The 23,786-nt window shown below is 33.7% G+C and overlaps 6 protein-coding genes across 7 annotated transcripts; 3 read left to right on the top strand and 3 right to left on the bottom strand.

The window, feature by feature from the left end:
- Positions 1-6,526: 6,526 nt before the first annotated feature.
- LOC105231845 (palmitoyltransferase ZDHHC16A) lies at positions 6,527-8,658 on the bottom strand. Its single transcript, XM_011213332.4, has 7 exons — positions 8,499-8,658; positions 8,313-8,442; positions 8,068-8,262; positions 7,897-8,014; positions 7,511-7,722; positions 7,109-7,437; positions 6,527-7,035 (listed from the first exon to the last, which is right to left on the bottom strand). The coding sequence occupies exons 1-7, from the start codon at positions 8,543-8,545 to the stop codon at positions 6,921-6,923; spliced, it is 1,146 nt and encodes a 381-aa protein (XP_011211634.2). The 5' UTR covers positions 8,546-8,658; the 3' UTR covers positions 6,527-6,920.
- Positions 8,659-9,046: 388 nt separating this feature from the next.
- On the top strand, positions 9,047-12,570 carry LOC105231846 (protein cereblon). The gene is made up of 7 exons (XM_011213333.4): positions 9,047-9,205; positions 9,295-10,008; positions 10,070-10,619; positions 10,678-11,077; positions 11,147-11,249; positions 11,319-11,415; positions 11,482-12,570. Exons 1-7 carry the CDS (start codon positions 9,184-9,186, stop codon positions 11,687-11,689), a joined length of 2,094 nt encoding a protein of 697 aa, XP_011211635.2. The 5' UTR covers positions 9,047-9,183; the 3' UTR covers positions 11,690-12,570.
- LOC105231847 (E3 ubiquitin-protein ligase FANCL) lies at positions 12,379-14,087 on the bottom strand. Of its 2 annotated transcripts, XM_019992319.2 has the most exons (4): positions 13,922-14,087; positions 13,736-13,849; positions 12,654-13,664; positions 12,379-12,584 (listed from the first exon to the last, which is right to left on the bottom strand). In XM_019992319.2, the coding sequence occupies exons 2-4, from the start codon at positions 13,826-13,828 to the stop codon at positions 12,546-12,548; spliced, it is 1,143 nt and encodes a 380-aa protein (XP_019847878.2). In that variant the 5' UTR covers positions 13,829-13,849; positions 13,922-14,087; the 3' UTR covers positions 12,379-12,545. The 2 variants fall into 2 exon arrangements, with proteins under 2 accessions (XP_019847878.2, XP_049305641.1); XM_049449684.1 differs by having other exon boundaries at positions 13,736-14,087.
- A 174-nt stretch (positions 14,088-14,261) lies between these two features.
- On the bottom strand, positions 14,262-15,159 carry LOC125776592 (NPC intracellular cholesterol transporter 2-like). Its single transcript, XM_049449696.1, has 3 exons — positions 15,001-15,159; positions 14,743-14,853; positions 14,262-14,674 (listed from the first exon to the last, which is right to left on the bottom strand). The coding sequence occupies exons 1-3, from the start codon at positions 15,068-15,070 to the stop codon at positions 14,394-14,396; spliced, it is 462 nt and encodes a 153-aa protein (XP_049305653.1). The 5' UTR covers positions 15,071-15,159; the 3' UTR covers positions 14,262-14,393.
- Positions 15,160-18,058: 2,899 nt separating this feature from the next.
- On the top strand, positions 18,059-19,718 carry LOC105231849 (NPC intracellular cholesterol transporter 2). Its single transcript, XM_049449695.1, has 3 exons — positions 18,059-18,224; positions 19,144-19,254; positions 19,331-19,718. Exons 1-3 carry the CDS (start codon positions 18,155-18,157, stop codon positions 19,609-19,611), a joined length of 462 nt encoding a protein of 153 aa, XP_049305652.1. The 5' UTR covers positions 18,059-18,154; the 3' UTR covers positions 19,612-19,718.
- Positions 19,719-20,081: 363 nt separating this feature from the next.
- Positions 20,082-23,470, top strand: LOC105231850 (NPC intracellular cholesterol transporter 2). Its single transcript, XM_049449694.1, has 3 exons — positions 20,082-20,255; positions 22,902-23,012; positions 23,089-23,470. The coding sequence occupies exons 1-3, from the start codon at positions 20,186-20,188 to the stop codon at positions 23,373-23,375; spliced, it is 468 nt and encodes a 155-aa protein (XP_049305651.1). The 5' UTR covers positions 20,082-20,185; the 3' UTR covers positions 23,376-23,470.
- Positions 23,471-23,786: the final 316 nt, after the last annotated feature.

Genomic DNA, 23,786 nt, shown 5'->3' with positions numbered 1-23,786 from the left:
TTAATCAAAAGAGCTAAAATGGACTGACTGAAAATAGTGCGTTTTACTTTTTTCGATTTACCGTTACAAATTTTGACAGTTTAAATGCAATTATTCAAGTTAAAACTGAAAAAAACAAAAACTCGATCATGTAACTTTTTCCCATACATTTTGAAGTTATGTGAAAAAGATGTTAGAACCAAAGTTGTAGATCATTCATTCCACATATAACTTTGTTCTATAGGAATCGTAGCAGAAAAACTGCTCTTGACCCTTAAACATTCAACAATGAACCAGCCCTTCCTCTTGCCACACTCAGAGCTCCCGTAAATTATTTTTGCTCACATTTTAGTTATTCTATCTCTCATTTCCAATGAGATTCAACATACTACACATGATTTTTTACTTTCAAAAATTTTTAAATTTTCTATACATACATATCGTCAACTAAAATGCAAAATAACATAACATCACTTTTAATAAGTTTACACGGTTTGAAAACGATAAATAATAATAAAAAGCGCTTTTATTCAAACAAAATTTGAGTTTTGGTTAACATTGTTTATATATGTAAATCGGTTATAAGACCTGACAGCGATTTTAATTTTTTTATATATATGTAGAATAATAAAAAAATAGTCAAAAAATACTATAAAAAGAATTTGAATTAAAATATTGCGAAATTGGAATTTGTTTAATTCGTCTAAAATTGTTTTCCAACGCTTGGTGTGCGTTGGCAGCAACCGCCCCTGCGTTTTTCGGAATTTATAACGGAATGGAACGAAAAAAAAAAACACTTTTCAATGACAATGCCAGCTTATTTGGCGCACCGTTAAGCCACTTGCAGATTGGCTTAAATTTTTTGTACAAAAATATTGTTGTTTTGACCCACATACGTCACAACAAGCACGCCTGTCCACAATTATGCAATAAAAATGCGTCTACACTTGCTGGCGGCGGTAAAAGTGCAAGGAAGTTAAACAAAACGGTAAATAACGACGAGCGCAATAAAGCAATAAAAGCGCAAGCAAAAGCTGAGAAATGCACGACACTGATAAGCCAGACACATACACGCGCAAGCGCCGAACGCCGAGACGCTTGTTGAGCGCCCGCACCAATTTTTGTAATATTTTCAAAGTTTTTATTTATTTTTGTTTTCTTATATTTTTTATTATTATTATTATTTTTTTTAATTAAATATTTTTTTTTTAATTTATATTTTTATTTTTTTGTAACTTTTGTATTATTTTATTTAATATTTTTAACTGTTTATTTTTATTTTATATTTGTTTTTTTGCTTTTCATTTTTTTTAACTTTTTTACTTTTCGTTTTTTTATTATTTTATAAATTAGTTTGTTTATTTATTTATTTTTTTTTGTTTTTGTTGTTTTTTATGATTATTTTTTTAGTTTTTTTTTATTATTTATTATTTATTTTTAGTTTTTTTAGTATTTTTTATTATTTATTTATTTTTTATTTTTTTTTAGTATTTTTTTTTTTATTTTTTGTTTGTAGTTTTTGCTGAAGTTCAAGTTTACTGCGCGAGTCTTGCGTTTTTCACTGGCACCCACCAACATCAATAATAAGTGCAATAATTTCAATAATACGTTTACTAAAATGCCGTTCTTCGCTGGCGTCGCGAGCGCAGTTCGTTTGCTTTCTTTGTGATAAAACGGAAATTCGTAAATTCGCTCGTTCACCCACAGACGCACGCACCGCCGACGACTTGTGAATATTTGCATTAATTTCCGTTATTTTTTACAAATTTTTTTTTTTTTTAATTACTTTTAATTGTTTTTTTATTAGTATTTTTTAGTTTTTGTTATTATTATTTTTCTAATATATGTATATATACATACATTTTTTTATTTTTAATAATTTTTTTTTTTTGTACAAATCACTTTTGTGTTTTTCGTACGAATCACGTTTCGCCGCTTATGCTTTGCATTTACACAGCTATTTTCCAGCGTTTGTTGCGTTTCGCCGCTTGAATGTGGCTATATGTGCTTTACCTTTGAGAGTCGCCGTCGAACTGAGGCTGTGTGGCTGCTCGTTTATGCGTCAAATTGTTGTTGATATCGCGTCTGGTCGCGCGATCGAAGTGCCAATGGACAAGTGCGCGCCCGCTCGCGGTCAACGAAATATTTAAATAAAATTAATATAAACAAACCGTGCAGACGCTTAGGTACATATATACATTTTGTATATACATATGTATGTATGTATATAAATTTATGCTTATATGTAGTGTCTACATACGTGTTGATGAGTACGCAACATAAATTCAGTGAAAATAATAATAATAATTCCACAAGCATCCAAGAAGCACATAAAAATGCTTTTATATGAAAAATTTTTAGACTGCGAATAAAAAATTAAATTATAATTGTTGTAAATTAATCATTAAATTTTGTTGAGAAAACCGATAAATTTAGTTATTTGTCTTTAACTTGTTTTTACCGCTTATCATAAACGCTCGAGAATCTGGCCAAGACCTCATTGTATTTAAATTATGTTGCCTGAAACTTGTTCGTAACTGTTATAACTGTTTTTAATATTCTACAAAAGGCACAAATAAAACAACGCTGTAAACAACAACAAAAAAAGGTTAAGATTCTGCTGTCTGCCGTGAATCCTTGATCTATTAGGCAACCCTTTCAATGAACTTGACTGCTTAACGCATTTGGCGGCCGAGAAAAATGCTTAAAGCAACAACAAAAATTTATTATATTTTAGTGCGCGCTTCTTAACGGTAAGCGCATGCAAAGTATTTGCAGAAAAAATCTAAATTAGCATAACAATTGACATAAATAAATATAATAAAAGTAAATACAACAAAAAGTAAAACGCGCTAGATACTACAAAGAATATAATTAAGTTTAGCAAAGCAATTTAGCAGCGCAGCAAGCAAGCTCTTCGACGTCTAGCAAGGCTATGGCTTGTGTAATGAGTTCAAATGCATGTGTGCAGACATATTAGCGGAGCGTGTTTAAGCGTAAAACAACAATAAACATATTGAGTATGAAGAATTATGTTTGCAAGAAAGATATTGAAATTAATGTTTGCTAAGGTAAAAAAAATTCCAAACAAAAATATTTTTTTATTAGAAATAAAAAGTTAAAAAATTATGTTTTAATTTTTAATGAAAATATTAAATAATTTTTAAATTTTTAATTTTTTTCTTTTTGTTTTTTACCTTTAATTTTTAATAAAAAAGAAATTATTTAGAAAGAGTTTTTTTTTTATTTTAAAAATTAAAATATATGTAAGTAAATAAATTTCATAAATTTAAAGATATTGAGCTTTTTGTGCACTAAGGTAAAAATTTGCAAATAAAAATATATTTTTTATTAAAAATAAGAAATTAAAAATTTTTTTATTATAATTAAAAATTAAAAATGATATTAAAAAAAAACAAAACCGAATTTTCTTTAAATATACACTTTATTAAAAATTTATTTATTTAATAAATAAAAAAAAAATTTATTTTTTTTTTCTTAAAAACATACTTATCTAGTTCATTTAAACAATAAAATTTTTTCATTAAAAAGAAGAAGTAAGAAAATTATTAAAAATAAAAAAGATGTATTTTTTTCATTAAAAATATATTAAAAATTAAAACAAATTATAATTTTTTTTTTATTATAAATAAAAATTAAAAAAGATATGAAATATAAAAAAAAACAAAAACGAATTTTCATTAAAAATACACTTTATTCAAATTTAATTTATTTAATTTAAAATAAAAAAGTAAAAAAATAAAAAAATTTATACATTAAAAATATATGTATGTACTTATTTAGTTCATTTAAATAAAAAAATAAATAAAATTTTTTCATTAAAAATAAGAAGTAAGAAAATTATTAAAAATAAAAAAGATGTATTTTTTTCATTAAAAATAAAAAAATTAAAATAAAAATGAAAATAAATTTATAAAAATAAAACAATTATTTTTTTTTCATTAAAAATATATTTTTTACTTTTTTTTAGTTAATTTTTTTTTATATGTTTTTTAATTTTTTATTTACATTTTGTGCTTTGTTTAACGCTATACATATATGGCGGTTGTGTTTTAAGAGAAAAAAAATTATAATACAAACAAAACTAAACAAAATTTTTAATAGAAGCTAAAAGATTATGCTACAAATTAGCTATATACATATATACATATATGTATATTGTAAAAATTATCATAAATTTGTATGGTTTTACAAATATGCAAGCTTTCTATACAAATATTTTAATTATTTGAGGTTAAGCTGACAGCAGATGGTGGCATTTGGCATTAAAATAACTTAATAACCACAAAAATTTGATGAACCAGAAAAATTTAATTGTACCCCAAACAAACTAAGAATTATAATTGTAAAAAAATGAATAAAAATAAAAATTATGAAAAATTTAATTAATTAAAAAATATAACGTGGGAAACAAAAAAAAAATAAAGTAAAAACAATAAATTGAAAATAAAAAAAAAAATAAATATTTGATATGATTATAAATAAAAAAAAAACTTAAAAAATAAAAAAAAATAATAAATAACAAAAAAGTTAAGACCTTCACAATAGCATTTTTAAAGCATAAAAGTATATTATATGTGTAAAAAGATCTTTATTCGGATTTTAATCGATGAGTTTGTATGGCAGCTGTATGTTACTGTAGCTCGATCTAAACCATATATTCGGAAATTCTGCCGTTTTCTAGAACAATAACCGAATTACACTGATTAGGAGGTTCAGAGTATCGTCCAAATCCATTAGCCCAGATGAAATTAATACGTTGATGCTAAAGAATCAAGGCTCAACGGGAGTAAACCATCTTACGAAGTTCCTCAACCTGTCGCTAGTCTTTGACACAGTCAATCACACAACGCTACTTGAGGACATCGAAAAATCTATGCAGGACTGAAGAGGTGGACTCTAAACTACCTGAGCGGTTGTCCATCATCCGTACTACTTCGGATGATCTTCCGAGGTAAAAACTCAAAACTGAGAAGAATTAAACAAGAAGCTTCGCAGGCTGGTGTCCTCTCCCGTTTGTTTAACTCCTACAATTCGAAACTCCAGCAACCACCAGAGGGAATTTCTATCACCGCTGCTGATGATTTCACGACAATTACGATGCTTCGACAGTCCTCATACGACCGCGATTATCGCCAAAGTACAGAGCCGCAACAAAATCCTCGAGTCGCTAGTCGGCAACACATGGGGAAAGGACAAAGAAAAGAAAGTTGTTGGCAATGTACAAGGCAATCGGCTGGCAGGTCTTTAACTACGGTGCACCAATATGGTCGCCTGGATGCAGTGAAACGCAGACGAGGAAGCTGCAAACTTATCAGAACACTGCACTCCGGACTACAACGGGATGCATCTTGATGTCTCCGGCTGAGCAATTGCATTGTGAAGCACGAATGCTCACAGTTAAGGAGTATAATGAATTCTTTTCCAAGCAGTTTCTGCTGGGGTGCTTTGTTAGAAATCATCCCTGTAGTCACCTGCTTGAAGCTAGACTTCGGACGCAACTAACTTCCGACAAGTACTGATTGTCATTCAGCCACAAACACCTTCCCCGACTCCGTCTCACTGAATGGCGTTCTTTGAGTAAAACCACCATCCATTGCAGACTAAGAGCTCGAATTGCCGCGAGAAACGAGAGTGCCCTTGCGCAGCTTTGTTCTAGATACTGTAGCAGGTTAAACTCCTGCTTGACCCTAGCCACCCTACACATCTGACACAACTCTCCTTATGGACCGACCTCGTCGTTTCCTGGGCTTACCGTTGGATGACCTCGACAACAACTTATCTTATAACCGTTACAATAACAACAACAACAATAACCGGGTTTAAATTTTGTGTGGATATCCGCAAGTATTGTATATGAAGGCAGCCGGACGTGGCTAAATCCAGTTCATCGGCACGTCAAGTTGATCATTAAAGTATATATTTTGTGGAGTCTCCGATGTTTACTTTCGGGTGTTACTAAATTAGTGGCAAACTTAATATAACCTGTTCAGGGTATAAAAACTAAAAAAATATGTATTAAAGAAAACATGAAAATAAATATAAAATATGATGATAGACAAAAAAAGATTAATAAGTATAAAAATAATAAATTATTGCTAAAAAATAATAATACATAGAAACCTAATATTAAATAAATAATTAAAAAATAATAAATAAATTATAATAAAATAATTACTATAATAAAAAAATAAAAATAATAATAAATAATGAAATACATAATTAATAAAGAAGAGAAGATTATCAAACAGTAGATAAAAATGTAGCTTTAAGAACCAGAAAAAAAATAAATAAAAGAAAAAATTAAAATAAATAAAAAATATGATACTAGATAAAAAAATATATATATGTAGAAAAATAAAAATTAATACTAAAAAAAATAATAATAAAAACTAAAACAATTAAAATTTAATAATAATAAAATAATTGCTGAAAAATAATAAAAAATAAAATTAATAATTAACGTAATTAGATAAATTAAATTTTGTTACGCTGTTGAAAGGAGAATTTCCAAACTTTAGATAAAAAATGTGCTTTATTGATTGCATTTAAAATAGTAAACATGAGTTACAACACTGTATGTATATGTAAAGATAATGACAGAGAGCGTGAGCTAAAATAAATACAAAGTGCTTCAAGTTATCTTATAATATGACATTATACTATAGACTTAATATTAGAATTAATTTAATACCACATTTTTATTTTAAATTTACTACAATGTCTTTTAAATACTGCTAATTCAGCTTAGTGACAAGCCTAATATAAGCTTGCACTGTACATTTGAAATATAAAATACAAAAAAAAAACAAAATTGAAGCTGCACCTCACTTTAAAATAAATAAAGTCAACACTTTTTATTTGGTAACTATAATGGCATGGCATTGTGCCGCGTTATTTTCGCCAGCATTCACATGATGTTATGGCCATTCGTCGGTTGATAAATACACGCGCTCATCATGTACCGTATGAAAAGTTAAACCGTTACCTTCAGGCTTATGCCATGACGGAAGTAAAACGCTACGCCAAAACGTTCTACAAAGTAAGTTTAAATTACCATGTTATTTAATATTTTTAAAGATTTTGCGCAAAAGCACACATTACTTACCGTCCACGCACCAAGCCCAAAAATAATTTCCAATTTTTACGCGCACCAAAATTATATGGATTAACGTAAATTTTATTTTCTTTAAGCAAACGTTCGGTTTCCTCTTGATTTATTAGCGCCTCAATGCTAGTTTCACCGTGTGTTATCAATTTGGCATGCCATATGGTGAGTGCACCCAGCGCCAGTACAGCAGTAACATTCGTAGTGGCCATAAATATTATGGCACGACGCCTCCCCATTGTGTATGTGCCATCGTCTGAGGTAGGCGGTGTGGGCAGTGCATGCTTGGCAGGCAACAGTAGGTCATCATCGTACTCGTGCGCATGAGTCTTCAATTCGTGGAAGATTTAACGATGCGTAAAGTTAAAAAATAAATTTAAAAAATATAAAAGTAATGTTTACCACTGGTATGATGTGTCCACTTAAATTGAATTTAACTGGTTGGCCTTCTAATGGCTCCGATTCTATCCAACTATCACCATGATCTAGCCATATATGTTTATAGCCTAGTTCAAAGCCAAATATTATTAGGAAAAGACAACCGAGCGTGGTGTAGGCCATATAAAGGAAGAAGTAGCGATGATTGAAGAAACCTACGCAATTATTCAGCCACGCTGAAAAAATATGTACGCTTAAACGTAATAGCGAGCTTAGGAAAATTATGTATAAAACATTTTTCCGAATATAAACTCTAAGCACAAATCTACAATTAATTACAACAGTACATCAAACATTTATTTTATTTTGTAAATGAAGCTCCTGCCTGAATAACGCTATGTAATACTTACGACAGTGATGGTCCATTTTCAGTACACATTTTTTGCAAATGGAGCAATGGTGTGTACGCGGTGCTTTCGGTAAATGACATTTTTTACAAATCTTGCGCACCTCGAAGGATCCATCACTCTGCAATACCAAAGGCTAAAAGAAATCCAAAAATATTTAAAGATGTTACTTACAATTTGTGGCGGCTCACCGGGTGGTGTAATTACACCCATTACATAGTGGAAAATGACATTAAGCAGTAGCCAATTGCCAATAATCAGTAAAAATACAGTAGCTTTGGGACTTTTTTCCCACCAAAACGGCAAACCAATCCAATAGGCAATCACCACTACAGCAATTGTCAATCCCGATACAGCGAAAATGAAAAACTAAATAAACAAATTAATATATATCAAATGATAGGTCAACGGACACTCACTGGTCCTAACAAATGTGTGTAGTTATCGACGAACCAGAACATTGGTTCCAAACATGTATCTGAATCGAATTCCGTTATGAGTCGGCGGAACCATATCTTTGCATAGCTCCAACGAGCACGATATCTAGTGCTGAAAATCGCAAATATAAGTTGTTTACGTACTTGATTTTTATACATTTTACTTACAATAATTTTTTCAATTCACTACTGTAGCGCCACTTAAAGCGAGTCATTTTTTTAGAAGCACCAAAACTTTAGAGTTATGTACAATTTATTTATACCGATTCAGTTCCTCATTGCAAATTTTCTACAGTTCTGTTATCATAAACAATAAACAGCTGATGTGAGACAAATGCGTTCAGAGAGAGAAAGTTCTAAAAAAAATAAAATTAATATAGTGTTGCTTGTAATTATATCAACAACTACGATTACATTGAAAACATTTTTAGAAATTACTTAATTTTTACAAGTTTGAATAAAAATTAAAAATTTATTCAATAAAATTGCAGCTGGCATTCATGGGCATCACTTAATGTGTTGAAATATTCATACAGTGACGAAAACAAATATTCGTATGTCAAGAAAACGCTATAACTCAAGAAATGCTTTCCAAATATGTACAAAAATGATTTACAGATTTGCAGCAGATAGAAATTAAAGCCAGATTAAGACAATTTTTTACATATTTCAAATTAAGAACATTTTAACAAGCGCGCATACATATACTTATGTATTTACCAGTGGTGTGTTTAACACCACCACAGGAAGAAGAAGAAATGCAAAAATGAAAACAGTTTTATGGAATCACTAATGCAAAAATTTGCTAAACAAAAATAATTCGTGTTTGGTAATTTTGTGGAATAAAACGTAAATGGATCAACAATCAGCCACAGGTAATTGACCTTACCATAAATAGACAAAGTCAGAAAAACAAAGCATTTAAATCTGCTATTAACTTGCACTGCGTTGTTCTTTTATTTAGGAATATCAAATATGGAAGGTGCGGTGGGTGAGCAAACTACTGAACCCACTGCGATAAATATTGATGAAAATGTTGGAGCTACGCCACCAAGTGAAGGCCGCAGTGGTGGGGCTTCCCTAGAATCTATGCCAAAACCGCTTGCAGATAGTAGTGTTGAAACAGATGCAACAGAAACAGTAAATGCAGTTGCTGAACAGCCGTCCGAAATAATATCGACAAACGAACATGTACCAAACATTATTTCCAATATACAACCAGACACGGAGTGTGACTTGCAGCCACCTGATGCTAATACAACACCTATTGCCGTAAATGAAGACACGATCTCTTCAAACCAGGAAGAAATTAACTTACAAGAAGATGTGCAAGTAATAGACAATAACATAGCGGCTGTTCCAGTAGCTACCAATATGGAAATTGAAGCTGACCAGCAGCAAAACATTGCAAACGTTGAGGCACAACAAGAAGTTGAAGCAGATGATATATCGTTAGACGAGGTTGTTCAAAATAATAATGAGAATGAAGATGAAAGTAACGACGAAATACGTTTTGATCCCTCACCGCTAATCGAACCACTTTTAGAAGACGACGAAATGGGCGAACAAGGCTTGGACGATGATGATCAGCCAATAGCTGATTATGAGGGTGAGGATAACTTAATGCTGGAGGACATATCGGATGATGCTTCAACTTCACCAGATGGTGTTTTTGATGGTTAGTAAATTTTTCTATTTAGTTAGTATGTGAGGTTTTCTAAATTTTGTTTTCATTCCAGATGATCAAATGCGCGCTGCCTTTAGTGAAATGCTTGTACAAAATAGACGCGGCGGGGAGAATTTCATGCAACGGTTACGAAGTGCTTTCTTTACAATGGAACACAATAGAGAACGTCGGCGCATTGAAACGGAAAATAACGAAGTGGAAACTGAAGAGCCCGAACCTGAAAATCCTGTAAGCTTTGACACAAGCTTACCGGCTGAACATTCATATTTAGGAGAGAATATGGATCGCGTGTCGGGTGTACATTATTTGGAAGTGGGTCAACAGTACAATTTAATGCTTTTCATGCATCAGCATATATTATTCCCCGGGGAAGTGCTGCCATTTATGATCTCTGGTTCGATTATCGAGTCTGACATGAGCGCACAAAACGGTTTACTTTTTGGCGTTTGCTTCCCCACACTCTGCAACAGCGAAGATATAGATGATAACTTTTATGGAGTCACTTGCCAAATTTATGAAAAGGGCACAGATGAACGTGGCAACACACTAATCAAATCACGCGCTTTACAACGTTTTGTCACTAAAGGAAGTCAAGTAACTGGGTAAAGAAGTGTAATACTTACTATTGTTCTATTTCATATAGTTATATTTTATTTGCAGTCCCCTATCATTTATAGCTGCCCATCCACAATTCAAGGTGTACGGCAAAGTTAGAATACTTCCCGAAATTTATCTACGCGAACCACTACAATGCATTGATATGGGTTCTTTAAATCGATTTCGTGATATAAACTCCATGCGCGAAACCTATAAACGTTATCAAGCAGCCACAACCGCGTGGCCAACACATATTTATGACTACTACAGCATTACGACCATAGTGGAAAAGGCGCGTTCACAATTGGCACAGCACAAGATCGACACAATGCCCACTGACCCAACACAGTTATCATTTTGGTTGGTGCGTAATCTACATTTGTCCGATAGTCTAATGAAGACCATATTTTTGACCGATTCGGTTAATATACGTATGAAACTCATATCGGACACATTTACAGATGTAGGTTACACAGACTTGGAATATTTTTTAATTTACTTCAATTTATATTTCTGTTTCACTTTGATATAGGATTCAGTGTTTACTTGCCGTTATTGTGGTAATCGCATTGCAAATTGTCAACAACTCTTCGCAATGTCAAAGCATGGCGTACAAACACAGTACTGCAATTCGGGTATGAATGGGGAAATGTATTTAAATATAATATATTTTAATATTTCTTATTTTTTAAACATTATTGCAGCTGGTTATATACATGAAACAAACACCGTCTATCAACTCTTACCGGATGCAATTACATATAGTGGTCAGCCATCCTCGAAATTCAGTTGGTTCCCTGGGTAAGTCAACTGAACTATATATTATTTATTTTGAAATATAATTTTGGCTAAAATCTTAATTTACAGTTATGAATGGCACATTATTGTCTGTAAAATTTGTTCTCGTCACATTGGCTGGAAATTCAAGGCGCTCGAACCGAATTTAGTGCCGAAATCATTCTTTGGTATATCCAGCTCTAGCGTACGAATTAGCTCACCAACACCGGAAAACACCAATACACGTGCAGCTGTCTTTCAAAGTTTGATGAGATTGGTACGTCGCGAGATGCAATGAATTTGGCGAGCGGTGAAGCGTTTAAATTGCAATTGCCATTGTTGCGGCATGAGGCGCGTTAATCGCCCACAGCAACCGCAAGAAAATGAACTAAATGTTATAGATTTGGTATGACCCTATGTGTTTAGTGATGTGCCGCATATGGATTGCCAAACAATTAAAGCCAAGCAAAACGTTTCACCCAGAATTATATTAAATTGTCTACATACATATTTAAGCGGTGCTAATGTTCGTATAGAATTAAAAATTATACTCATCGGCCAATTTGATCGCCGAGATCTTGCAGCGAGTAGCGAGAAAACGAATTAGTAACTTCAAGTGGAATGCTTTCTAGAATAAGGGTGAATGGAAATTGATTTTCACTTTGGATTAAAATTTTAAGAAACATCCAAATATGTTTGGATCTGGACTTATATTTGCAATTTAAACTACTACATTGTGAGATTTTAATGTGTGTGACATGTGTATTAAAATTGTAGCGCAATGACCATTTTTGCTAACACGAACTGCGCAAAGTTTTTGATGCCGAGTGACTGCGTTAATTTTTAACGCAATTGCGATTTGATTATATTTGTCTTAAAACTTATATAATTTGTTTTCAAAGCTAAAACTGGAGCTATTTGAAAAGTTTCCAGCGATTTGCATTAATAAAGTGCAACAACTTATTAGTCATGAATAAAAAACCAAAATTATTAAAAGAAAAATACTAATTTGTTTAAGCTCACTCGTCAGCATAGTCTATACGAAATATTTGTTGAATTGATGTGTAAATTCTGACGGTAATTACAGTCGTTTATTGAATACAAATTAACTTACTGTATCTAAACTAATAGATTACTCGAAAATTATTAAAAAATTAATTTGCCAATAACTCAGCGAAAGATGTTGAAAGTTTCTGGGGAGGGAAAAAGTAATGGTGTTTTAGAACACTTCGCATTTGAATATAAATCCAATTAAAACTTACAGTTTTGCAAAAGGGGCAAGTGCCAAAAGAGACACTCAGAAAGTCCATGCCGTCAGTGAGCGTGTTGAACCACTCCTTCAAGCAAGCCGCATGATATACCAGCGTACATTGCGGATTGTCGCATGATACAATTGGTATTTCACCTTCCTCTAGTTGATACGAGTAACAGATATTACAAAATTTTTGCTCCGTGGTATTAACTTCACCATCTACTTCCATCCAGCCGCTACCAGGCGGCATAGGAAAATAGCAGATGTCAAAAATACGCAACAAGTTCTTATGTATATCCAGCTCAACATCCCATTCGCTCAGGCCATCACTTAACGTACGTCTCAACTCTTCGACGGCCTGCGTTGGTCCTATTATCTGCACTGACATCGAACCAATCGGTGCAAAGGGATCGGAAAGCACTAATTTGATAAAAACGCGTTCACGTAACACAAATAAACGCCAATTATGTTTGGTCGAAACTGGAGGTTTTGGCTGCACAACATAGCACAGCTCATCAATATCGGCGAAATTTCCATAAAATGGCCGTAAATCTTGCAGATAGTTGCGGAACTGTTGCACCATTGCGCTTAGGTTCTCATATTTCTGCAGTTGCTCCTCCCACGGCACACAGTCGGGTAGACTATGCGCAGTTATTCGTAGTGTTGGTAGTGCTACTTGTAAATAATGTCTTTCGTATCCCGCGAATTTGGAGAAACGCAGTAAACTACAAGCGTCATTTAGCTCCAATTGATAATCTTGTGGTGCGTAGAGTGCGGCTATTTCACTATAAATGTTGGAATCTGTTATTTCTAAGCTTTTGGCGTTTGGGTTGGCTTTATCGCTGTACTTTTGTTGTAGTTGTGGCAGGTGCTTCATTAAATCATACAAAGTCCAATCAACTTCTAAATCTTCTTTTCTAATTTTTGTAAATTTAACTTGCTGTGGTAGCAATAGTTCCAGACGCGCTTCCTGTAGTTTAGGGAAATGCGGACACATCACTTTTAAACGGTACCACTTGCCCTAAAAACAACATTAACAAACATTGCAACATTATGTATTTAAATTAATTATTATTTTGCAACATTACATACGTTTAGTTTTACAGTCCCTCTGGCATTGGAACCGCTTACAATTATACCGGGATAGCGCAAAAGAAAGTCATCCCATTCTCGGGATTCTGTCATCGCTTTGCTCAATTCGATATACTAATTTCAGGTAGTTTTATAGCGTGGTAAGTGGTAATTTTTAATTTATTATAATTTTTTGTTATCTATTACCTGATTATTTACAAAAGTGTTAAATTGGAAATGTTCGCGCTACAAAATCTATTGGACCTTCAGAACTAAGCGTTGCCAGAGTACTAAGCATATTTTTAAATAGTAAGATTCAACCTTTTGAGGTATATTTTTGAACCGCGGTACAAAATCGTACTAATGTTACTACATGTATATATATACATATATACATATATGTATATATATATATGTATATATATGCATATAAATTTACATATTCAATTTTTATTATTACTTCATCGGGTGGTTTAGAGGTTATTTATTGCGGTATGTCTATAAAGTTTATAATTACTTTTCTGTATAATGAATTTAAAAATATATTTTTATTTACAATTTATAATTGGTTTATTAGTGCAACAAATAAGTGTGAAGGTACATTAATTTACATAATAAAATTCATTCCATTTTTAACTTAAATTTTTCAATATTTTTGTAGTTCTAGTCCATTTTCATCTTAAGATTTTTGTACCTTAATATCGGTAACGAAACAGGCCACGGATTGCTTGTCTTCATCAACCAAATCCAATTCGACTTTCACACTGACTTCTGGGTAAGAGGGATCAATGTAGAAATTGAAGTTGTATACAACATCCTCGGACTCATCGATGGGGCATGAGGCACCATACAACAAATTGCGACAGACATCGGCAACATCGTCGGGCAATGGATAGGGCACTGTTAGCCCCAAAGCGGTAGCATGGACCACACCATTGATGGATTTGATATTATCGCGTGCTAAAATATTCAGAAATACAATTTTCGAAATTCTTTTCAGGTAATAATATTTGCTTTATTGCACTTACTGCCCACGAAGTTGACTTTCATGACCGCTGTACTGCCCTTTACCACATTGCAGGGCATGGTCGCACATCCCTCGATTTCAACGCTCAAAGGGAAAGGTCTACCATTTGTGCCTGAAATGCAGAATATTTTAATAATATTTGAATTGTTTATAAGTTTAAGGATATACATATGTGTATACTGGAAGAGATAATGATGTCTGAATGAATTAAGGACTAAGGCCCTCCTTCTCGATGATTATTCCATTAAATTTCACTTACATTGTCTCACATTCGTGGCCGAAACCGAGGCTAAGAAAAGCGCCAAGCACGCAGCAGTTAAACGAAACATTTTTCCTTTTAATTAAAATTGAAAGTGTTCTGTAGTACAAGTAGTAACTCTTTAAGAGGTATGAACTGCAACTGCTAACTAACCGTTCAAATAACGGCCTTTAATTAGTGAAGTCGACTTAGATCAGTTCTGAATCAGTGTATTAGTTCCATGGTTGCAGGTGTTGGCCATCTGTTATAAGAATCTTCGTGTAAACATGCAGGTGTTCCCTTAAATTTATCGGTGTTAATAAATAGCGAATTGCTGGAAAACAAGTGATAAGCATTTGGCCAGCGACTTTAACTGAATAGGTAATAATTTTCCATTTTTAAGTTTATTTATTATATAAACCTGATTTACGATTCGATTTTCTTCTTTTTTACTGTCGTAGACACCGCTTACGTGGTTATAGCCGAGTTAACAACAGCGCGGCTGTCGCTTTTACTTTTCGCAATTTGGCGCCAATTTGAGCTACCAAGTGCAGCCAGGTCCTTCTCCACCTGATCCCTCCAACGGATTAGAGGCTTTCCTCTCCCTCTGCTTCCACCGGCTCGTACTGAATCGAAAACCTTCAAAACTGGAGTGTTCTCTACCATCCGGACAACGTGACTTATCCAGCATAGCCGCTGTATCTTGATTCGATGCACTAAGTAAATGCTGCCATATATTCTATAAAGCTCGTCGTTCCATCAACTGATACTCCCCGTTACCAATGGACAAGTACAATGAATTTTCCGCAAAACCTTTCTCACCAACACTCCTAAGGCTGACTCATCAGATGTTGTCATTCTCCATGCCGTCTGTACCTCCGCACAATATAGCAGGACGATAATGATGAGGAACTTGCAAAGTTTGGTCTTTGTTCGTCGAGAGATGACTTTACTTTTTAATTGCCTACTCAGTCCAAAGTAGCACCTGTTGGCAGGAATGATTCTGCGTTGAATTTCAAGGCGATTCAAGACGATTCGATCGGGGCCCTAAATTTTTGTAATCTAAAACAAAGTTTTATCTGGTCGGGTTTAGTTAGGATCAGTGGCTGATCCTAAGAATGGGTATCGCACCTGAACTACTTACACAGTCGTTTCGGAAGCCACAATATAAAACTCTGTAGTCCCATCTTACCATACATACATATATGTAAGTTGTCAATGAGCCTTGAGACTAATAAAAATCTGCTTTGGCGTTTTATATTTCTCGTTCGGCTAACTAGATGTCTGAAACTGTGAGCCCGTGCTCAGTCAGGGACAGTCAAGCAAAAAGTGTTGAAATGTTTCTTCCAAGTTTTCTTCGAGACACCTAATATAACTAGTACCTATCCTATAAGTTTCTCAAATTTTTCGTGTGGAAACCCATTAGATAATGACCAATTAGAATCCCTATAATTTGGTTGGCTTTACTGATTGCGAAGAGCTCACTAAACCTTTTGCGAATCATCCTGGGTCAAAAGGACATAGGTTGCATTCCAAAGTAGTAGATCTAACGCTACCTTTATGAGAGCAAACTGTTATGTTTATTTGTTAAAAACTAATTTAGTTCTCCGAGCTGTTCTTTAGAGAATTTCATCTTGTCTGTAATTGAAATAATTGGTACGAGTAGTATATTTATAGAAATTATCCAAATTTTTTATTAGGTGGCTAGAATCACAAAATATAACAGAGCTGGAGATCATTCCCATGAAGATTATATTTAACCAAGGACTCTCAACTCGTCAACATTACAAATTTTATTTTCGGGAAACAACTTAACCATCGAGGTGAAACAGATTCTCTTTAAAGTATTATGAGAGTCTGTTCAGAAAGCGATTTTTTTCGCGTTAAGAGCTGATAAAGAAGAAATTTCGAAGCAGAAATGGAACATATGGTTGAATGATCTTTTACAGAACACATTTTACTCAAAAAGTTCGATAATAATAAGCTGCTGACTGACTTTTTCTAAGATTATTTAGAAAGCAAGAGTTCACCAATAATCCTCGGGAGCTTTGAGGAGCTTGAAGGGTCCATGCTGTAAGTTTGGAAATCTTATCATACTCCATCTGCAGATGCTGTATGTATGTACTTCCTTCTTGGCTGTCCCCCGTTTGGGAAGCCAATACTTAAGTACATGGGAGCGCATACCTTCAGACATCCCTCCGAGCTGGCGCGAGTGGAAATTAAGCGGATAACCTAACATAATACAAATATAATATTGTCAAAAACAAAAAATAAATGAAAAGAAGAGAAAACGTTGGCATCGGTTGCACCGAAGCTATAATCCTCATTACAAATATGAAAGATTCCTTACAAGAACTTGATTCCTATCGTTCAGTTTACATGGCAGATATGTGCTATAGTGTCCGCTATTGGCGGTTGCGATAAATGAGTAGCATCCTGGGGATGAAAGGTTGTGTGCAAAATTTCAGATCGATATGTCAAAAGCTGAGAGACTGGCTCACGTACATACAGACAGACAGGCGGCAACACGGAAATGGCTAAATCGACTCAGCTGTCCTGGTGATAACTTATTTATATCTTTTTAGGGTATCCGATGTTTCATTTTGGGTGTTACGAGTCTCGTTATAAGATTAATAAACCTTATTCAGGTTATAAAGAAAACTCAAATATACAAATATTCTCCAAGTTCTTCTCTTTAGACGTATGTATGTATATCTTACAATCATCATTGCAACAATATCCTCTGCTATTTTCTTATCTTAAATAATATTTAAGTGATATATAAAACTTAAGATAGGCCCACAACTGTAAAGACAATGATTATTTCCGAAGAAATTCAATCATAAATCATAAATCAGCATTTTATAGTAAATAAACAACACTTGCCACCGCAGTGCTTATTCATTTCCTTTAATGGACTATTGCGTTAGTTTACACCGATAAGCCTAACGGAACACCTGCGCGTTTACTCGAAGATTCTTATAACAGATGGCCAAACACCTGCAATCACGGAACTAAAACGCTGATTCAGAAACCACACTCAGTCGCCTTCACTATTTAAAGACCGTTATCTGGACGGTTAGACATCAGTCGCAATTGATACTTCGTGGAAAGTACTACTACGGAACACTCAGTGTATTTCTAATTTCAAATTAAATTTTCATTAAAAGAAAAAATGTTTCGTTTAACTGTTGTGTGCTTGGCGCTTTTCTTGGCCTCGGCTTCAGCCACGAATGTGAGACAATGTAAGTGAAATTTAATTTAAGAGGTTAAATGGGTTTCCTAGGGTAAAATCAGCCTTTTTTCGAAAAACCCCTATTAACAAAGAAATTCTGAAATTTTTGAAAAAAAATATTTTTAACTCGACCATTTCCGGTAGTCCTTTAAAGGATCATCTAAAGTGAAAAAATAAGTGTTTTAGTTAAAACTTTGACTTATAACTTGGCCGAAGGAAAAAACTGAAAATTGGATTTTTTTTACAAAAAAATTAAAATTTTAGTGAAAATTTCGCGACGTTTTTTTTTCAAAGAGTTGTATTCAAAAAAATCCTTCATCTAAGTTTTTAGGATAAAAATAACGGTACGTGATGGAACATTTTTGAACTCAAATTTGTGAACAGGGCACCTGAGATACCGGTAGCAAATTTTAGCTTGAGATTTGTTGATTAGTGTAATTATCGGGCTGTTGGGTTTTAGACCTTGTAATGAAATTGTAAGTGCTGTTAAAGCTTGCTCTTAGTTTGTAGCATATTTAAAGAAATTTTTTTCTAAAAATTAAAATCTACAAAAAAAAAAATTTTCAAAAAAAAAAATTAGTGTAAAACCAAAAAATTAATTAAAAAAAATAATAATAATTTTCAAAAAAAAATTTTCAAAAAAAAACAAAATTAATTTCTCAAAAAAAAATATTTCTCAAAAAATAATTTAATTACCATTCTTCGAAATGACCATTAATCTTTAACTCTTTAACATTTTTGTTGCTTCTAATTGACCTTATCTCCACAGAAACGTTAGTAAACGAGACTCGAAGCGCCGTTATGCTAATAAGATAATACAAAAATCTATATCGTAAACATATTTTTAGGCAGGATCTTTTCGCCAATACACACATTTCGCCCTAAATTTATAATCAATTTAAATATTACTAAAATACTCAACATTTCAGGCACAAATGGTAGACCTTTCCCTTTGAGCGTTGAAATCGAGGGATGTGCGACCATGCCCTGCAATGTGGTCAAGGGCAGTACAGCAGTCATGAAAGTCAACTTCGTGGGCAGTAAGTGCAATATGGCAAATATTATTACCTGAAAAGATTTTCAAAAATTGTATTTATGTATTTCTGTATGTTTTAGCACGCGATAATATCAAATCCATCAATGGTGTGGTCCATGCAACCGCTTTGGGGCTAACAGTGCCCTACCCATTGCCCGACGATGTTGCCGATGTCTGTCGCAATTTGTTGTATGGTGCCTCATGCCCCATCGATGAGTCCGAGGATGTCGTATACAACTTCAATTTCTACATTGATCCCTCTTACCCAGAAGTCAGTGTGAAAGTCGAATTGGATTTGGTTGATGAAGACAAGCAATCCGTGGCCTGTTTCGTTACCGATATTAAGGTGCAGAAATCTTAAGCTGAAAATGAACTGGAAATATGGAAAATGTATAGACTTCGGAAATTCATGGAAAAAATATGTAAATAGTAGTTAATAATAAAATATATACGAAATGGCTAAAAAAATATTTTTCTGAAAAAGGAGTGTTTTTCATATATAAAAAAAAAAAAATAATTTTAATCAAGTTCCTTTCTGACTTAAAGTTGAAATATTTTTGATAAATTTAGCATTATTTAAAAGGTCATAGCATAACCCTAATAGCGATTTTTAAGCATTAAGCTTATCACCCGCTACCGTATGCCGTGAATTATGGATTACGCTGATAAGTGCTGCTGAAACACCTGCAACCTTTTGTTAAGTCTTCAACACTGGCGCCCAAGTGGACGCAAATTTAAAGACTTCCATAAGTTTCTATTGTATTTATGACTAATTCTTTTATTTGAAACGTGCTAAGGTATTTTGGAGTATTTAAGTAGTGTAAATACCTGGACTTAGCGTCATATAGAGTTGGTATTACCGTAGAGTTGGTACTACGTCGTTGGATTTTATTAAAAAATAAATACTTTAAGTTTCTTTGAACAATTCATTGAAGATGTACCGTTTGACAGTTATGTGTTTCGCGCTTTTGGTCGCCACTGCAACGGCGACTAAAGTGTCTCAGTGTAAGTGAATTGTTAGCAAGGAGACCAGTGCTTTATTATAAAAAAAAAAACAAGAAAACGTTAACGTCGGTAGCATTGAAGCTATGTATAATACCCTTGCCAGATGCAAAATATTCTCTAAAAGAACTTGAGTTTGATCGGTTAATTTGTATGCCAGTTGTATGCTATAGTGAGCCGATCTAAATAATTTCTTCGGAGATTGCATCATACCAAAATTTATAAAGATACATTTAACGTCAAATGAAAATCGATTCGGCAGATATGGAAGAGTGGCGAATCGAAAAACTATTTATTTTCAATAATTTTTCCACTGTAGTTTTAAAATTACGGTAATAAAAATATTAGTGCAAACTTTACCTAAATTATTGCTAATCTAAATTATTTTATTTGTTATCTAAGAAAAATATAAAATCATTTGTTGTTGTTTCAATCAAACCACCTAATTGCTGAAATATTTGTAATAATTACATGGCACCGACTTCTGTTATTTACAATTACATAATCATATACATATCATAAAACACCGTAATACCATAAATTAGTTATCGCTAATCTATTTACTAATCTACTAATCGTCGCGTAGACAGCAAACAGACCGTTATCGCTTAGGCTCTCTTGGTGTTTTCTGTGTATTTGTATGTGTACTCAAATTCTATAATAGATACCTCCGTGGTCTTTCTTTAAGAACAGCTGACAAATTTAATATCGTCTCCGCTAAGATAGTGTCATTTGACACCTAATTTTAAATTCTCAATTCATTAGTTAAAGTTCGGTCTTTGACGAATAGTAACGAAAACAAAAAAAAAAAACGCTAATTTCGGTTGCACCTAAGCTATAATACCCTTCACCCGTGCATTTCTTATAGAATAAAAGGGTTCTAGGACCGCTGATCCTTATATTGCATTATTGCCTTAGATCATTCCAAATTTCGTGAAGATATCTCGACAAATCAAAAAGTATTCTGTACAAGCACTTGATACCGGTTACTCAGTTTGTATGGCATAATACACTAGTTATCCAATATCGGTGGTTTTGACATATGAGCAGCATCCTGAAGAGAGAAGTATGTCAGCAAAACTTCAGATCGATATCTTAAAAACTGAAGGCCTCAGCTCGTCATGCTGATCATTTATATATTTTTTTAAAGGGTCTCTGCCGTTTCACACTAGGTGTTACAAACTACCAAACTATGAATATTGAAAAATGAAATAAATTTTCAGGGAGTCACATGTACAGCGTCTACCAATAGCGAACACGGGATTTTGACAACTCATAGCGGCCATGCTAGCTTACAGATTTGTGAAAAATTTTTTCAGTGTATTAAGTGAGGTTTGTTATTCAACATGTCATGTTTTACTTCGTTAGAACGCTTGGAAATTGTCCTCGATTATTACGAAAATTCATGTTCGCCAGCGCCTACCGTAAGAGCGCTTCGCGCAAATCTTCATCCACTCAAATGAAACCCAATTCTGGCTTAGTACCTTCGTCAACAAATAAAGTCGTCGCTATAGGTGTGAGTCAAATCTTTAAATGATTCAGGAAACATAATTGCATTTCTAAAAAATTGACCATTTGGTTTGGATTGTGGTATGACGACATCATCGTACCTTATTTCTTCCGAAATGAGGCAGGAAATGTCATTGCCATCAATAGCGATCGTTATAACACGATGTTGACCGACTCTTTTTCCTGGAACTTGTTGAAATGGACGCAGACTATCTCTATATCCAACAAGACGGTGCGCCGCCCCATGTTTAACGTCTAAACTCGGATATATATCGTACAAAGTTGAGCGATTCGTTAATTTCGCAAAATGGCCAAGTCAAGTGTCCGCCAAAGTCATGCGATTTAACGCCTCTAGATTATTTTCTTTGGAAGTATGTTACATCAAAGGCTTGCGTCAAATAACTAGACACGCTTGAGGAAGACAATATTCGGCGCACTGTAGCCGATATTGTGCACACAATCACCAAATATAAACTATTTAAGCGGACGTTATGAGAAGTCTTTAGACAAAATGTTTTTAAGGCTGTCAAATGGTTCAAAATATATAAAATACCACTTAAAATCGGAGGAGGCCATCATGTTTTTTTTTGAAGTAATCCACAAATGGGCCTGTATCCTATCAAGCTTGTCAATAAATCAAAGAGCAGTCTGTTGCTTTAGAAAGTTAAGCAATTTTGTTGCAGTTAAATTATGCAAATCACTTTTATTGGAATTTAGTTGCAAGAGAGAACTTTTTTCTCAACATTAAACGTATGAGCGAGTCGTCATGCTGGCCACCTGAGTTGGAATTTATTCATATACCCAATCTTCAGCGGCTGGCTGCCATGAAACCAGCTCCTTCTCATTGATACGAAGAGCGATTTCCTTATTTACCGATTTAAACGCGTCCGAGCCGTGGATAATATTACGACCGACTGATACAGAAATCACCACGGCTGGTCCCAGGCAAGGAGTCAGCTGCGTTACTAGCACCTAAAATTTGACAACCACTCTTCACAACAATCTCCAACCTGTGCTTTTTATCGTTCCTATCAAAGAGCAGTCTGTTGCTCTACAACTCTAAGAAAACACAATTCAAAATAATGTTCTATAATAAAAATGTTCACCTAATTAACGATTTCTCATTTTTTTGTATTACAGGCAAAAATGGTCAGCCATTTCCGCTAAGCGTTGATATCGAGAACTGTGAGGATACGCCTTGTGATGTGCACAAAGGCTCTACGGTGGTAATGAAAGTGCATTTCTTGGGCAGTAAGTGAAAAAATACAAATAATTCGATATAAAGAGTAATGAAAAATTTACACAATAAAATTTGTGCCGATTTTAGACCGCGATAATATAAAATCCATCACTGGTGTGGTGCATGCTACCACTTTGGGTTTGACAGTGCCCTATCCATTGCCCGACGATGTTGCCGATGTGTGCAGTAATTTGTTGTACGATGCCATGTGTCCCATCTACGAAACCGAGGATGTCGTTTATAACTTCAACTTCTACGTTGACACGAGCTATCCAGAGATCAGTGTCAAGGTACAATTAAATTTGGTGGATGAAAACAAGGACTCCGTTGCTTGCTTTATCACCGATATTAAAGTACGCAAGGCAATCAGTTAGGGCTTGAATTTGGTGTGAAATTCTAGTAAATAATGGATATTGATATTCTTTAAATGTAGTTAATAAAATAAAAAGTATGATTTATTTTAAGGAGAGTTAACATTTTCTTTTAAGTGGAGGTTGAACCTTATTGTTCACGGATCACTCAATTTTCTTTAAAAGAAAAGAATTGAGATTAGCAATAATAATACCTTGATAGCAGTTCTGATTTTGCCTTAGATTGGGATAGCTTACTGGAACTTGAAGGTAGATAAGGGTTGTACTCATCCCAAAGGACGGTAAGAGATTGCATGTGTCGGACAAATATTTAAACCCATCAGTCTTTCCTCTGTTTTATTGAAAAGGTTAGAGAGTATGAATGAGCTCTTCCCTTAAGGCGTAGTACATATATCTAGAAATCGATTTTTAAGG

Source organism: Bactrocera dorsalis, chromosome 2 (assembly GCF_023373825.1).
Source record: "Bactrocera dorsalis isolate Fly_Bdor chromosome 2, ASM2337382v1, whole genome shotgun sequence".
In the NCBI taxonomy this organism is placed as follows: Eukaryota; Metazoa; Arthropoda; class Insecta; order Diptera; family Tephritidae; genus Bactrocera; species Bactrocera dorsalis.
Note: the sequence above shows the minus strand (reverse complement) of the source record. Positions and strands in the feature narration are given on the sequence as shown.

What these genes read in the sequence shown, in the direction of transcription:
- LOC125776592 (XM_049449696.1), bottom strand. Translation starts at nt 15,070, where the DNA reads ATGTTTCGTTTAACTGCTGCGTGCTTGGCGCTTTTCTTAGCCTCGGTT. An exon ending in GGCCACGAATGTGAGACAAT is followed by an intron (nt 14,854 to 15,000) that starts GTAAGTGAAATT and finishes TCTGCATTTCAG; the next exon opens with GCACAAATGGTAGACCTTTC. An exon ending in GAAAGTCAACTTCGTGGGCA is followed by an intron (nt 14,675 to 14,742) that starts GTAAGTGCAATA and finishes TGAATATTTTAG; the next exon opens with CACGCGATAATATCAAATCC.
- LOC105231847 (XM_049449684.1), bottom strand. Translation starts at nt 13,828, where the DNA reads ATGACAGAATCCCGAGAATGGGATGACTTTCTTTTGCGCTATCCCGGT. An exon ending in GAGGGACTGTAAAACTAAAC is followed by an intron (nt 13,665 to 13,735) that starts GTATGTAATGTT and finishes TGTTGTTTTTAG; the next exon opens with GGCAAGTGGTACCGTTTAAA. An exon ending in CTTGCCCCTTTTGCAAAACT is followed by an intron (nt 12,585 to 12,653) that starts GTAAGTTTTAAT and finishes TTCCCTCCCCAG; the next exon opens with AAACTTTCAACATCTTTCGC.
- LOC105231850 (XM_049449694.1), top strand. Translation starts at nt 20,186, where the DNA reads ATGTACCGTTTGACAGTTATGTGTTTCGCGCTTTTGGTCGCCACTGCA. An exon ending in GGCGACTAAAGTGTCTCAGT is followed by an intron (nt 20,256 to 22,901) that starts GTAAGTGAATTG and finishes TTTGTATTACAG; the next exon opens with GCAAAAATGGTCAGCCATTT. An exon ending in GAAAGTGCATTTCTTGGGCA is followed by an intron (nt 23,013 to 23,088) that starts GTAAGTGAAAAA and finishes TGCCGATTTTAG; the next exon opens with ACCGCGATAATATAAAATCC.
- LOC105231849 (XM_049449695.1), top strand. Translation starts at nt 18,155, where the DNA reads ATGTTTCGTTTAACTGTTGTGTGCTTGGCGCTTTTCTTGGCCTCGGCT. An exon ending in AGCCACGAATGTGAGACAAT is followed by an intron (nt 18,225 to 19,143) that starts GTAAGTGAAATT and finishes TCAACATTTCAG; the next exon opens with GCACAAATGGTAGACCTTTC. An exon ending in GAAAGTCAACTTCGTGGGCA is followed by an intron (nt 19,255 to 19,330) that starts GTAAGTGCAATA and finishes TGTATGTTTTAG; the next exon opens with CACGCGATAATATCAAATCC.
- LOC105231846 (XM_011213333.4), top strand. Translation starts at nt 9,184, where the DNA reads ATGGATCAACAATCAGCCACAG. An exon ending in ACCAGATGGTGTTTTTGATG is followed by an intron (nt 10,009 to 10,069) that starts GTTAGTAAATTT and finishes TTTTCATTCCAG; the next exon opens with ATGATCAAATGCGCGCTGCC. An exon ending in AAATTCAGTTGGTTCCCTGG is followed by an intron (nt 11,416 to 11,481) that starts GTAAGTCAACTG and finishes CTTAATTTACAG; the next exon opens with TTATGAATGGCACATTATTG.
- LOC105231845 (XM_011213332.4), bottom strand. Translation starts at nt 8,545, where the DNA reads ATGACTCGCTTTAAGTGGCGCTACAGTAGTGAATTGAAAAAATTATT. An exon ending in AGTGAATTGAAAAAATTATT is followed by an intron (nt 8,443 to 8,498) that starts GTAAGTAAAATG and finishes TGCGATTTTCAG; the next exon opens with CACTAGATATCGTGCTCGTT. An exon ending in GAAAATGGACCATCACTGTC is followed by an intron (nt 7,723 to 7,896) that starts GTAAGTATTACA and finishes ATATTTTTTCAG; the next exon opens with CGTGGCTGAATAATTGCGTA.